This window comes from Choloepus didactylus, chromosome 17, assembly GCF_015220235.1.
Source record: "Choloepus didactylus isolate mChoDid1 chromosome 17, mChoDid1.pri, whole genome shotgun sequence".
NCBI lineage: Eukaryota > Metazoa > Chordata > Mammalia > Pilosa > Megalonychidae > Choloepus > Choloepus didactylus.
In genome coordinates, this window is record NC_051323.1 from 46,940,415 (window position 1) to 46,954,619 (window position 14,205).

Sequence of the window (14,205 nt, forward strand, 5' to 3'; positions counted from 1 at the left end):
GTAAGGACGGTTTTACCACTTAGCCAGAGTGCGGGGGGGTTGGGGGGGAGGAGGGAGAAGGGGGTGAAGAGAATTTTTTTTAATCTTTGCAACTCTTAATCTCGCCACTTCCCTCTCCTCTTTCTCTCTCCCCAACCTTGCTTTTCTCGCTCTGAGTCCCCTTTTGCTCTCTTTCCAAAGAAGTTGATCCAGAAATTCGAAAAGCCGTGGGCACAGAGTTGTTGAATGGGATGAGCAATTAGAGAGGGGGATTTTGTTGGGAGACGAAAAGCTCCTCACGCCGCCCTAAGACCAGAGGGCCAGCCGACTAGGAGAGGCCGTGCGCCAGCCGAGCGGACACGGTTTGCACATGGTGTGCACGTCGGGCCGCCTCTTTCTGCTTATGTGAGCACTAATAGCGGCTCGGAAGAAAGGAGAGATGAGATCATGGGGCCCACCGCGCATTGACCCCGGCCGGCCTGGCCGGGGCGCCCAGGATCCGGGTTCCCGCGGGACGTCTGGAGCCCTCGGCGCACTCTGAGATCCCGGGAGCTTGCGCCCGGGACGCAGGGTGCCGAAGGCCGCTCTGGCTGCCTCGGTCAGTGCTCGCTGGCCACACACACCCCAACTCCCTCTGTATCTGTTCCGGCTTCTCTTTGACACAGCCCAGGAACTTCAATTTCCCCCATTACCCTGTATTTTAAAATAACAACAGTCGAAATAACAGCCCACTTTTCTCCGCCTTAAAAAGCAGCCAGTCTCTTTGTTTCGCCCCCAGACTTGAGCCGCCTCCCGGATGAGGTGAGGAAGCCGACAACGGGCGCGGGAACCCTCTAGTCCCTGGGGAGCCTGCAGATGCTCGCTGTCCCCCTCCAATGTAGAAGGAATTCTGGGCTTGCCCCCTTGCCCCAAAAGAGCACTCAAACTTTGGAGGCCTGTCCTGAGGAGGCAGACCTGCAAACTGCTCGCTTGCTCATACTGTAAAGAAAAGAAAAGAAAAGAAAAGAAAAGAAAAGAAAAGAAAAGAAAAGAAAAGAAAAGAAAAGAAAAAAATAGCTAATTTCTCTAGGGAAGGTACCATTGCCAGCCCAAAACAGATCTCAAAAGGCCCATAGAATGTTAGAGGGCCCTCCCTCTGACCACTACCACCCCCCAAGCCGGGCATAAGTATTTATTCTTAGGTATGTTGCTTTTAAGAAGATGTAATCAGCATCTTGAGCCGGGCCTCCCTTTGTGAGGCTTCTGTAGCTATGGAAGTGTGATTTACGCAGATTTGTCCGGGTCAGAGACGTCTTTCCCCGCGCACTGTGTATATTTAGACAGGCCTCGGTTTGGTGTTAAAAAGTGTATATTTTGAATGGATTCACACACAGTAGCCAACAATGCCCGCATTGTCGGCCCGTGTACAACGCGTATTGAAACGCAGCGTCCAGACTTCAACTAATCTGCCCTCAATAAAGCTGAAATAATTATCCTAAGCTGCCTTTCCAGAAGAAAAATCATTGAGGAATTCAAAACTTTTTTTTTTTAAGATCTTTTCTGCATTCCGACGCAGATCTGGGGGCGAGGCGCCGGCCCGCACCACTTTGGAGATCTCAATGAGTGAGGAGAGAGAGAGATCGAGAGAGAATTTAAATGGGAAACCTGACGTGATTGGGGCTGTGAGTGTCCCAACCCCTAAGCTCCGCTCTCTGGCCCAGCTTAGGCCGTGACTCCCTCAGCGCCAGGCTTTCTGGGCCCAGAAGTGAGAGCGCCCTGGAGGCTGGAGAGCCGCAGGAAGGCTCCGCGGTGGGCTAGCGGAGCTGCGGGCCCACCCGACCTGACGCAGCCTAGGGTGGCGGGCCCTAAGCCCACTGACGGGGTAGGGAAATATTCACAAGGAGAAGAGCGACCCAGCCCCACTTCGGGTGTCTCTCCTCTCCATATTTCTTCCTCCTCACCCTGAGTCCTTTTCCGCTCAGCTACGAAGTTCTGGGAAGCCGTTCACTACGGGCCCAGAAAGAGCCCAAAGGTTGGGACACAAAAACAGACACTTCATCTTTTCTTCCCGATCCCTTTCTCTCCTAGGGGAAGGATTATAAGCTGAGGGGTGGGAGGGGGACGGGGCAGGAGGAGGAAGCGGGGGAGGAAGGAATGAAAAAGGGGAGGGGAGTGGGTATTGTACCGCGTGTGGGGGGAGAATTCCTACGGGTGGGTTTCCGAATATTGTGTTCAACTTTTTGAAAGCAGCTCGTGACCCCGAAACTGCATCCCCCTGAGCCGGGGACCAAGGCGCCGGGCGGGCTGCTGAACCCAGCAAGTCCCCTCCCCATCCCTGCACGCCACACACACACACACACACACACACACACACACACACACACGCCTCCGGGTGGGGGCAACCCGGCCTCTCCCCGAGGCTGCTGGGTCAGCCCGGGAGGGAGCCTGAGCAGGTGCCGCGGGCTCGGACGACAGCGCTGGAATCGAAAACGTAGCCATTCCGGAAGAACTGCGGGAAGCGAGTCCGCTCGGCAACACCCCCGCTCCCCAGCCTCGGCCTGGGCAGTTGCGGGCTCCGGCACCCCATCTGCTCGGGTGGCGGCCGCGGCTCGCGAGCGCAAAGCCTGGAGGAAGGAGGCGGCAAGGCGCGCAGCTTTGTGCGCTGGGCCGCGCGGGGCGAGGCTGGGCGAGAGCAGCCCCGAGCTGTCAGCGCCTCCCGGCAGAGCCGAGCTCCGCGACGCCCAGCCAGCCCACCTCGCCGCGCGGTCGCCGCCAGCACCTCTCCGCTCTTCCCCGAAGCATCACGCCCGCCGTCCAGAGCTCGTAAGTTGAGAGTCCCGAGAACTGGGGAGGGAGGCGGGACCGCGGTCCTCGCGGCGGGCAGTGGGACTGGCTCCTAGCGGGGCTGGGATCGCCAGCTCAGCAAGGTCTCGGTCTAGGGGTGCTGAATGTGTGTGTGGGAGGGGTTGGGGCACAGAGCTTCCCTTCCCAGACTCCCAGGCCCTAGGCGTTGGGGCGTAGGGGAAGAGGAGCAGAGGGGCCTCAGATTCCCTGGCCCAGGCCGCCCTCCCGGCCGTCCCGGGGCCGAGGCGTTGGGTAGCCGCGTCCGGGAGGCGATCCTAGGGGATTCCCGGAAGCGGTGGCGTGCAGCGGGCACTGCGCCCCGAGTGTCTCAGAGTAGGGGAGATCGGGGAGGGGAGGTTAGTCCGTGGGGCCTCTGGGTCTCCTCTGCCCGCCGGCCTCTCAGACTCTGAGATCTGGGACGTGGAGTAGGTACAGACCGAGGTCACCTGCGGGAAACAAACTTGTCGCCTTCGTCCCCGCTTCAATCCTGGTCCCAGCGACCTAAAGGACAGCGTTCAGGTAGTGCAGGGAGAAAACAGAGCGTGTTGGCTGTAGTGACTTCCCCGTACCTGCTTACTAGGATCTGCTAGACATTTATTTACAAATGTCAGTCCTCAGCCTCCGCACTGGGAAAGTCTCAACTCGACCGGGAAGGGGGTCTGAGAGACCCCACTCTCTTCCTGTATTGGGTCACAGGGAAATTTAAGGGGTCTGCAGGCCTCCAGGAAAGGAAGACAGGGAAGGCCTGGCAGCTGCACACACCCTGCCTCGCCGGCCCAGGAAAGGTTTGCCCTCGGGGGCAAGGTCCCTTCTGGCCCGGGAGGCGGGAGCTGGCCGGGTGGCCTGGGGTCTGGGCCTCCCCGCATGTAGCAAACTGAGGCGCTTGGCGCCGGCGGCCGGGGAGGGCGCAGGAGAGTGCAGCTCGCGGGCGGGGAGGCCGCGAAGCCCTTCAGGGACCCTGATTACTTTCCTTTGAATAAAAACAACAACAACAACAACCGCTCCCTCCCCGCGCCCCCGCTGCCCGCCTTAGCCTCCGGGGACCAGCACTCGGAGCAATTGTCACCCCGACAGTAAATACAGCTCAGTTGCTTCAACTTTCTCGGCGCATAAAAGTTCCCGGCGTGCGGGGAAATTTGAATATTTGATCAGCCCCTTTGAGTGACCCTCATTAGCCCGGCGCCCTGCTAAGGCCCCGGCACTGCAAGAAAGCTGCTGGGCCCGGCATTTGTACGCCTTGTTAGCGCCGCTTAATGAAGCCGCCCCGACGGCTGAAAGGCGGCCTCCTGGGCCGGCAGCGCGCACCTCTAGGCACCCCGCTCCGCCTAATGAGTCCCGCAGCCCGCTGAAGGCTCCTCCGCCCCCCACATCCTCAAATGAGAATTTTGGCTCTGTCTTGGGCTCCAGCACCTCCTGCTGCTAGGTCCCGGAAGGTGGGCACAAAATCGGCCTAGCCGACTGTGGGGACCCAACCCCAAAAGAGAGCTGCATAGGGACTTGGGGGATGTGAGCCAAATGGGATGGGGGGTGAAGTGCAGCTTTTATAGCCTCAGACTCAGGCCAGGGAGTGCACAGTCAACCTCTCTAAAGACAGTCAATTTGAAATCAGTCTCCCCAGTTCCTTAGCATCAAGGGGACTAATATTGGAGTGTCAGAGGGTGTGTGCCCAGGGTAGGGGAGGGTCAGCTTTCCTTCTTCCTTTCCATCCTCCACAGTTCCCACATTCCTTTGGTCTCCACTGCCCAGGAGGATCCTTAGGGTGGACACTTTCCTGACAGCCAGAAAGGACATGTTAGAGCTTGCATGTGGGGAAGGATGGGTGGGCTTGACTCCCCAAACTATCATTGCCTCCACCATCCACAGATTCCAAGCACTGTCAAATGTTATGACAGTTGGCACTGGGGAACACAGGGTATCACAGCCTGCTCCCCTCACCCCCCCCCCCACACACACACACATGCACACCTCAACCAGCCTGTCTCTAGTCTCGCTTCAGTCCCTGAGAGATCAGAAGAAAGCACCTAGGCAGGTGCATCCTGTGCAGCGGCCAGTGGCTGTTAGGGTGAGATTGGGCCTGGGAGAGAGGAAGAGAGGAGAGAGTTCAGGAAGGCAGGGGAGGGGTAAAGCTTTCATCTACCTGTCCTTTCTGGATGGGGCAAGTTACAAAGTTGTTCAGCAAATATAAGGAACCATATTGGTAATTGTGCTTCAGCCCTTAGGTAGAGTAGACTTCTTCCCCTTTCTGCACCCCACCCCCAACTGCCCTTTTCCCTGGACAGTTGTAGATCAAAGACCTTTCTCATTCCCTCCATGCCCATCCAGCCCTTGGGCTCTTAAAGGTTATCTCCTGGGGAGCCCCACTCAGGGCCTTCTGAATTCTGAACCTCACCCCCACCTCTCACCCCTATAGCACAGGTCCACAGTCTTCAAACACATGCAGGCCTGTCCAGGTTGTTAAACCCAGGACCTCATTCCAGGGCAGTCCACTTTTGCCAAAGAATGCGACCTGGCCACCAGCCCTCACACCCTGTGCAAAAAAGCCAGGTAGGCCCTGAGGACAGCTGAGCCTGGTAAAGCCATCTAACCAGCTCATTCCCTTTCTCTCCTACAGCAAAACAGGCATGCCTCACCCCTCTTCCCCATTCCACTACCCCTTAAGTCCAGCCCAAACTGACAATCTTTGGGGACCATCCATGTGCTGAGCAAAGAGGGTGCCCAGGCCTCGACCCTCCCAAAGGGCGAAGATAGGGGACAGAGCTAAGGATGGGTGCTTTGGGAGAGAAAGGGGGCCTGAGGAGGAGGGTGGAACCCAGTCCTGGGGCCCTTAGACCAGGCCCACCAACTGCTCAGGGGAGGAGTTGAGTGAAGGGGGCAGGGAGTCCGCGGGCATCGGTTGGGGCAATGGGGGCCTCGGGCGCCAGTGTGGGGGGATTGATCCGGAGGAGAGGGGCGAGGAGGCGGGGGTCAGGGAGAGCGCAGGGCGGGGGTGGGGGTGGGTTGGTGCGGCTCCTTAAGAGTCACACGGCTGGCAGGAGAGGCGCGCGGTCTGGTGCTGGTGGCGCACTGACCCCGAAGGGGATTTAGCGGGAAGAGAGCGGCCGGGCTCCGGGGGCTTTGTCCCTGGGCTCCCGGAAAGGCCGAGGCACAAGAATAAGGAGCGGCCGCAGCATGAAAGGCCGCGCGAAGGCGGCAGTACCGCTGCTCTTGACTTCTGAGCAGGGCTTAGACAGTCTGCCCCAACTTAAGCCGAGCTGCAGGTGCTGGGCCCTGAGTGCCGAGTCCGCCGGCTGGGAGGTCCGGGCCTTCGAAGCCAAGAGACGTGGGATGAGAGGGGCTGGGGTGGCGGGTGACCCGCAAAGTCACTCTTAGCTCTACAGTTGCCAGGCCCCAGCGCTGAGCGGCGAGACTGACGGGCTACGTCGGGCACGGCCAGCGAGAAAATTTTCTTTTTCCGCCTTCGGGTTTTGGTTTTGTGTGTCCATCCCGCGCAGCTCCGGAGCCTGCCGACCCCAAATGGATTCTCAACAGGTGCCGGGGTAAGTCGGTTTAAAGAAATTTAGCTTGTATCCGCAGAACCTCCCCGAACCCCTTCCTTTTCTCCTCCCACCCCACACCTCCTACCCCCCACCCCTGGCCAGCCTAAGTTCCCAGGCGCACCTCCAGCAGGCGTTGGCAGGAGGAGGGGGGTGCGGGCGCGGCGCCCTCTCCCTGGGGATCTTCCGGCTCTGGGCTATAGCCCAGGAAGGCTGGCGGGCGGTCTCCGCGAAGCTCCACCCTGTGTCCCCCGGGCCCCGTCACCCTGGTCTGGGCCCTGGCGCCCCGAGGTCGCGAGAGGAGGTGTGAGGTGGGGGAACGTGGCTACGCCTCCCAAGCGAAGCAGGCGGAAAGGGGAGCGGGGAGGGGGACTCCGTGGCCCAGCGGCCATTGTGTGGGGGTTTGCGGAAGAAACCCAACTATTCGCCTTTTTTATGAGACAGCCGGGATCTGCCCAGAGGAACCGGCGCCAGTCGTACAATAGCTGGCAGAAGAGAGTCTCGGTAGTAGGAAGGTGGGGGTGGAAGGGGCGAAAGGAGGGGGTTGGGGAAAAGGAAAAGAAAGGCAAAGGCAAGAAACCCAGGGTATCCGAAAAGTCGGAAAATGTCCCCAGAGCGCGCGGGAAACACAGAGATACGCGCTCGCTCGCAGGCGTGCCCTCTCGCGCGCTCTCTCTCCCTCTCGCACACACACTTACACGCACACTCACACCCACCCCACACAGGTAGTCCACGAACGCGGTCCCACGGTCCGGGCCAGCGCGGTCTTTGGTTGTGCGGGGTAAGAGTCTCGCGCCCCCAAGCCCAGCGCCAAGCGGAGCCGCCCTCCCAGCCTCGGCTGCCAAGAGCCTTCCTTCCCCGCCGCCCGCCCGCGCCGGGTGAATGGGGGATCCTGGAGGGCTCCTGGGGTTGTGGCGCAGGGAGGATCTTACCTGCGGAAAGGTAAGGGAAGCCGGGCGCAGCGAGCAGAGGCGGATAAATATTCATTAGGAAGTGTAAGTGCCTCCTTTTAAACCTCGCGGCGCGCTCTCTCGCTCCTATCTCTCTTTTCCTCCCTCCCTCTGTCCTCTTGTGAGGCTCTCTCCCCCTCTCGCTCTGTCTTCCCCCCACCCTTTCCTGCGAAATGCCGAGTGGATCCCGGTCTAGCTAACCTGTTGGGAAGCCTGAGCCGCAGGCAGTGCCTCCACAGCTGTTTGCCTTCGCTCTTGGGGCGCGCGTTCCCCCATTCTCCTTCCCTCCCTCCTCTCGCCCAGCCCCTCACCCGCTCCTAAATTACTACATCATTAGCTTTATTTTAGGGGGTGGGGGGAGGGCAACCGCGCACCTCTTCATAGCAGGGCTAAAAGCCGGCGCTCTCGGAGGCAGCCCCAACTCCATCCCCACCCTACCCTCACCCATCCCGTCTTGTTTCTTCTTCTCTCTTTCCATTCCCCTCTCCATCCTGTACCAACCCAATTGCCTCGCCATTTCCCCCTCCCCCCCCACCGCATATCCAGATCCCAGGCTGGACAGGCAGTGAGATGAGATGCCTGGTTGGTAGGTCCAAGGCGCCGGGGTTGCGGCTACACCGAGCCCTGGGTGTGGGGGCAGCTCTCCGGATTCCCCTTCGCTACCTAGTTTTTCCTGCGTGACCCTGGGTGGGCGAGTCCAGTAGCTGGGGCCTTCGGATCAGAACCCCGGGGTCAATCAAACGCCTCAGCCCGCCAGGCTTCAGAGCCCCTGGGCCTTGGCCGTACGGCAGGGCCTAGGAGGCCACATACGGGAGGGGAGAAGTAGCCGCACTTTGTGCAAATGAGCAGGAGAGACAGACCAACCGACGTCTCTTTAGGAACAAATAGATTGACCTGAAGTTAGGCGCAAGTCCGCGTCTTTCTCACACTCGAGACAAAAAACACTTATATGATCCCAGGAACGCACAAATCCCCACATAATCCCTCGGGGAAGCGCTTGCAGCCGCAGGCGAACACGTGAACAGCACACCCCCGCCCCATTCCCACCCCCACCTCCAGCCCCCAGCCCCCAGAGTCGGAAGGGTGGTGGGCACTGGAGGCTGCTCCCGGCGGAGGGATACACCTCAAGACAACTCCGAGACGGGGACGGCCACCCTTCTTGGTCCCCCTTTTTGGTCTCTTTCCTCCCCGCTCCAGGCCCCTAGGCCATTCCAGGGGCCCTGAAAGATGGCGCGGTCCCGGGGTACTTGGGGGTGGCCGGAACGCGCGCTCCAGCAGCCGGCTGAGCTCTTAGTGCCTTGGTGGGGGCGGGAGGAGGGGCCGAGGGCGGGCCCAGACCAGTTCCCAGTTACAAATAGGGCTGCTCTCGGGAGGCCGAGGAGAGTTTTGCCCCCCTAAAGCGCAGCTCTGTCTTCCTGAGGTCCTATAACTTCCACTGTTGGGTCCTGCAGCCTCCCCAGGGTTCCAGGCGCACTCTGCCGCGAGGTGGCCCGGATGGGGGGGGGTGCGGCCGCTCCCCCACCGGCGCCTCCCCCTCTCCCCACATTCTGTCGGGCCTGGTCACGATCCGCCAGGAGAGGTCCCAGAGAATGGCCCGACCTTTCCCAAAGGGGAGACACACAAGATCGTCGGAAGTTGGGCAAATGAAGTCGTAAGAGAGGCCTAGAGAGCCCTGGGCCCGGTAAGCCTTATCAACTTCGTACCCCACGCAAAGCCCGCATTCGCACTTGCACACCTCCTCCTCCCACGAAAACCCAGACTGTTGCCCACCTGTGCGCTCAGGCTCAAGCCAAGCTACCTGAATGTGCTCACGAACGTACATGCTATTATACCCGAATACGCACAGAGGAATTAGAGGAACGCTAACGCATGTACACACAGAATATGAGGAATAAAGACGTGTCCACAAGCAGAATTATTCGAGTGCGCAGTGCACGCCCAATTATCCAGTTGCGGACAAACGCCGCAGTGCCCGCGCGGAGTGACCCCCGCCACACAGGGAGAAAGGCAGAAAGCTGCACGCAGGGGGCGTGGGTCCAAACAGGATGCGTGAAGGCGGCAACGCCAAGGGCTTCGCGCTAGAGGGACTTTGGCTCCAGAGGGAGAAACTTTGTTGAGTCGAGTGGATGAAAGGTTTCGGGTCAAGGGCTGGCTACTAGAAAGAACACCTCATCCTCCCCAAAGCCAATCCTTTATTCTTCCCCTCAGCCCGGCTGGGGATACCTAGACGAGGACAAATCCAGGAAAGATTCGTTTTGACCGAGATCGTTTGTTTATTATTGGCCTAGGAGGTTGCGTTGTGAAGGAGAATTGGGCGGAGAGTGTAGACGCGGCCCCCGCTCACTTCCGGGAGAGTCCTAATTCCCAGTTGAAATGGGAGGGCCCTTATTTAGCTCTTTTCACTGCTCTTATCCGAAATTCAGTCTTTAAAAATAATCGTTAGCTCAGCTCCACACCCTCCCACAATCCACGTCCACTCCAATCCCCTGCACATCAAATAAACCAGCAAAAGAAGCTCCAAAGCAAACTGAAATACTTGGTTTACTAAACCAATTGTCTTTGTTAGATATTGGGAAGTTCTGGTCCCCTGCTCCCCGGTCCCGGGCAGAGCTCGCAGGTCCGGCCCAGCTGGGGACCAGGGCGGCGGGGGTGGGGGTGGGGGCCTGGAAGAGTTCCTAGAGCGGCCCGGCGGGCAAGGCCTCAGTGAGAGCGCAGCGCTGGTTTTCGGAGCCGGCTGGGTTAGCCTGCCCAGCCCCGGCGTGAGTTCCCGGGACAGAGGCCGCAGCGGGGTTTAGTACAGAAGAAGCAGGCTCGCTGGGAGCGATTCGCCCTCCCTTCCGTTTCACACCCCCCTCTCCAACTTTCTCTCTTTGGAGCACCTTCTCTGAGCCTCCCTCTCGTTTGAAAGTAGAGGGCAAGACCGGAAAGATTCGTTTAGACAAAAAAATAAAAAGGACTTTCTGGGGCAGCAGGTCGGATGACCACCCTCCAAGGGCCAAAGGAGGGGATGTGTCTGGCTGAAGAAATGAACCACCCGGAAACCGGAGCCGAACGACACATTACAGCACATGTAGTTGTCCCAGAAAGGGAGGAGGAGTGGGTAGGGAAGAATTTTTCCCCTTTGTCCTTTTTATTTTTCAAGATACCCTTAATACCTGGAAATTTTAGCAAGAGATTGTTATTGTGGATGTTTTGAACAATAAAGAGTGAAAATCACTTTAGAGTCAATTAATCTTTTCTGTGGAAGGGCAGTTTCTTCCAAGGCCATTTTTCTTTCACCAGATTTGTTTTTCGTCATTCCAGAATGAGAGTGCACCTGCTGAGACACCACGAAAAGGGACGGTGACAGAAAGAGGGAGAGATGAATAAGGAGAACATCACCCCCAAATCCAAAGTGTAGCTTTCATTCTGCATGGCTGAGATTCAGAACGTCAAGAGGCAAATTTGTTTACAGCCGGGTATCTCCCCCCACCCCGCCCTTTTGGAGTGATTTACCTAGAGCCTTCCATTAATAAATAACAGTCAACATTTTAGAGTTGGAGGTGTTTGCTATTACTTACCAATTCTACAAGATTCCTCAAACTCGACATTTGCTTGTTTGGTTTTAAAAACTGTTTGCAAGTACAGGGCTGTGCGTGTTGCACATTTATCACTCAAGCAGAAAAGCAGCTCGTTTTCTCATAGCCCCAAATGCCCCATCTGCAGTCACTGGCACTGGAGCGAATTTATTTTTCTCGGTCTTTCTCAAACGCCCTTGTCACCTCTGCCGGGGCCACAGGGTTTAGGACAAGACCGCCGAGGTTTGTTACCTCTTGAGTGGGTCGCTCTGTGTTGTTAGTTTTTTTTTTGTTGTTGTTGTGAGGAATTCTCAGAGATTGTGTGGTTTTTCTCTTTCTGGCCCCAAATAAGCCGACTAGAGTTGCCCGCGCCTTCCCCGGCAGGAACCCGCCGCCTGGAAACAAACTAACCATTTCCACTGCCCTGGGCAAAGGGGTGAAAAGTGTTGTCCAGACCAGGGTTGGGTGGGAAAGGGAGTTGAGTGGGGCGGACGGATGCGGAACGGGGACGGGACGACCATCACCTTCAACAAAAAAATAAAATAATAAAATAAATCACTAAATACCACTTTAATTCCTTCCATGAACAGTGTCAACGCTCTAGAGAGTCCGTCTCACCTCCAAAGGTGTCTTCACCCCGGAGGGCCCCTGCTCCTAGGCGCAGCCCCACGCTGGGCCCGCGCGCGGGAGAGAAGGTGCTCCGACGGCAAAAATCCCATACATTTTTAACTACAGTGATTACTAAATTAATTGCAGGCACTAAGACAGATGTCAAAACGTCTTGAAAATGTTTATCTGTGAATAATTGAGAAGGTGGTGGGACGCATTATCTGATTGTGTAATGAAATATGTATGAGGAACAGCTGTTTGCAAGAGTCCCCTCCCGCCGCCTTCTCAGCCGGGGCCCCTTACTCGGAATCAGGAGCCGCGGCGGAGCTGGTCGCCCACTTGCGTCCACTTGGGAGGCAGCTCGGGCCCTCCCGGGTTGCTGGCCGCGCTGTGGCTCCTGCGCGCCCCGGAGTTCACCCGTTTGCTGGCGAAGGACATCAGCATGGAGTCGCCCCTAGGCCTCGCTCTTTGGGTTCTTGTGGCAGGGTGAGGCTTAACCGCCGGCCCAGCGCTCCCTCGCGCCTTCGGGGCGGGCAGCGGGCTCGGCCTAAGCAACCCAAGGAGAGCCCGGGCGGCGGCGGCCGAGATCCGGAGCCCCCAGCGCGCCTGGCGTGCGCCCGCCGAGCAACCCGGCCTGCGCGGGAGGCCAAGGCCCCGAGCCCCGCGGCTCAGCGGGGCGGGCCCGGGGTCACCGCGGGGTGACCGGGCTCCCGAGAGGGCTTTGTTCCGCGCTCTTGCTACACCGCGCATTTCCTTCCATTCCCCAGCCGGCCCCTACCCCCAGCCTCCGTGCCCCGGCCCTGTTTGTTTTTCCAGCCAGGCGCCCTCCACCTCTACACGCAAACTGCTCTCCGGGGCTGCGTCAGCGGCCCGAGGCCAGGGTCCAGGGCAGGCCCGAGCCCACTTGGGTTCAGCGAGGCGAGGGAGGGAGGAGAGCGGCAGGGCCCGACCCGGCGTGGGGAGGCTGCCCAATGGGGTGCCTGCCTCGGCGGGCGGAGAAGGCCCGAAGGCCGGGCTCGGAAGGGCGCAGGCGGCCTGCGCCCCTGCCCACCTCACTTCCCTGCAGTCCCCCGCCCCATCCGCCACTGGGCAGGGCAGAGGCGGCGGTGTGGGGACTAGACGAGGACGCTATGAGGGGCCCCATCACGCCTGGGCCTCAAATGCAGTGTTAACAACATGGATAAACCCGGTGACCCCCGGGCAGCGGAACCATGTCCCGCACGCGGCGCTTTCCGCCGTCCCCAGCCCGCCAGTGGGCCTGCCAGCGCCCTCCACCTCAGCCGCCGTCCAGCCCCTCTCCTTCCCGAGCCCGAGGGCCGGGTCCCCAGTCCCTGGCGCCCAGGAAGCCTTGCCTCGCAACCCCAGCCGCTCTGGCCCTTCCGGATCCGCCGTCCCTGATCTCTCGGGCACTAGGGCCAGGGGAGGAGAAGTGAGTCCAGCTCCCCAGTGCCGCGGCGCCTGGTTCGCGAGCATCTCCACGGTCTCCGCGGCTGACCCGCAGAGGAGACGCACTCGTGCGTTATTTCTCGCGCGTCCCCCTTTTTTCCTAATCCCTTATGCTTTTATTCTAATCCTACACATTACAGTTAATCTGTAATGATACTGCTTCGGAGGAACCTGTTGCATACGAGGCACGGTAATTTGTAACCTTGGAAACAGTTTAAAATAAAGATTTTAACAGTGATGTCAATTGTGTTTATTCTCCGCGCCGGGGGTGGGTTGGGGGAATGGCAGCCCCTCCGCGGAGAGGACCGAGTTGCGGAGAGAGGGGAGCGAGGCGCCGGGGGCAGAGCGGAGCGGGCGGGGTTCCGGGAGGCGGCCGAGCAGCCAGAGCCGGCTGTGGTTGTTCCACTCCGGCGCCTGGTGTCTTTTGAGTTTTCCTTTTGGGAAATAGCGACGCGTGGAGAGAGGCGGTCGGTTTGCACGACTGCGGAAAACTCGGGGCGAACTTGAGCCACTGGGTATTCCGAATTAGCCCGGCCCTGCGCGCTGGGGAAAGTGAAGCCGCGGAGAGCACAGAGAAAGCGGCTCGCGGGACCCTTGGGCTGCGAGAAGGCTGTGCAGCCCCTGTGCCGATCACTCGGCGCTACTTCCTTCCCTATTGAGCACACTCGCAACCGCAGCAGCCACCACCAAAAATTGCTCAGAAGCCGGAAGCAAAATTAAACCTAATTGCTTTTATTTATCTATTGCTTTTATATTATTAAAATATTTTTAGTTACATTTTATAAAATACCATCCAGTCTGATTATTACCTGCCATATCTGTTGATCTGCTCCTTGTGTATTCAGCAGAGCAATATTAACAATTAAGGAAAAAGCACATCTTATATATTGTATCTGTCAAGATATGTTACAATTTCCGTTAACAAAAAAAACATTATTCCTGTTGAAGAAGCTATGAAGCATATCTTTCACGAGCACTTTATTAATAATCATAGTTGTCAAAAAGAATTAGATATGCATAGATTGTAGATGCAAAGGAAATATTAGATGCACAGAATAAAATATACAGTGGGATTGAGGCATAACTATTTTTCCTTTTTAAATAAATTTTTACTGAGTTGAAAAAAAAACTGAGCTATTAAGCTTACTTAAAAGATGGCTTTGTTGGTTTAATTATACTGTAGTTATTTTATAAATATGTTTCAAAGGAAGCTTGCCATATTGCATGTCAATGAGGACTGTAAAGAAAAGCTCACAAAAGCTAATGCATACCAAATACCAAATTTTAGTCATTAGCATTCCTATTTAT

General features: G+C 57.8%; 1 protein-coding gene across 1 annotated transcript; it reads left to right on the forward strand.

Moving 5' to 3' along the window:
- Positions 1-349: 349 nt before the first annotated feature.
- On the forward strand, positions 350-10,806 carry LOC119512101. Its single transcript, XM_037806620.1, has 6 exons — positions 350-384; positions 476-577; positions 1,680-1,767; positions 2,209-2,781; positions 6,172-6,338; positions 10,589-10,806. Exons 1-6 carry the CDS (start codon positions 350-352, stop codon positions 10,629-10,631), a joined length of 1,008 nt encoding a protein of 335 aa, XP_037662548.1. The 3' UTR covers positions 10,632-10,806.
- Positions 10,807-14,205: the final 3,399 nt, after the last annotated feature.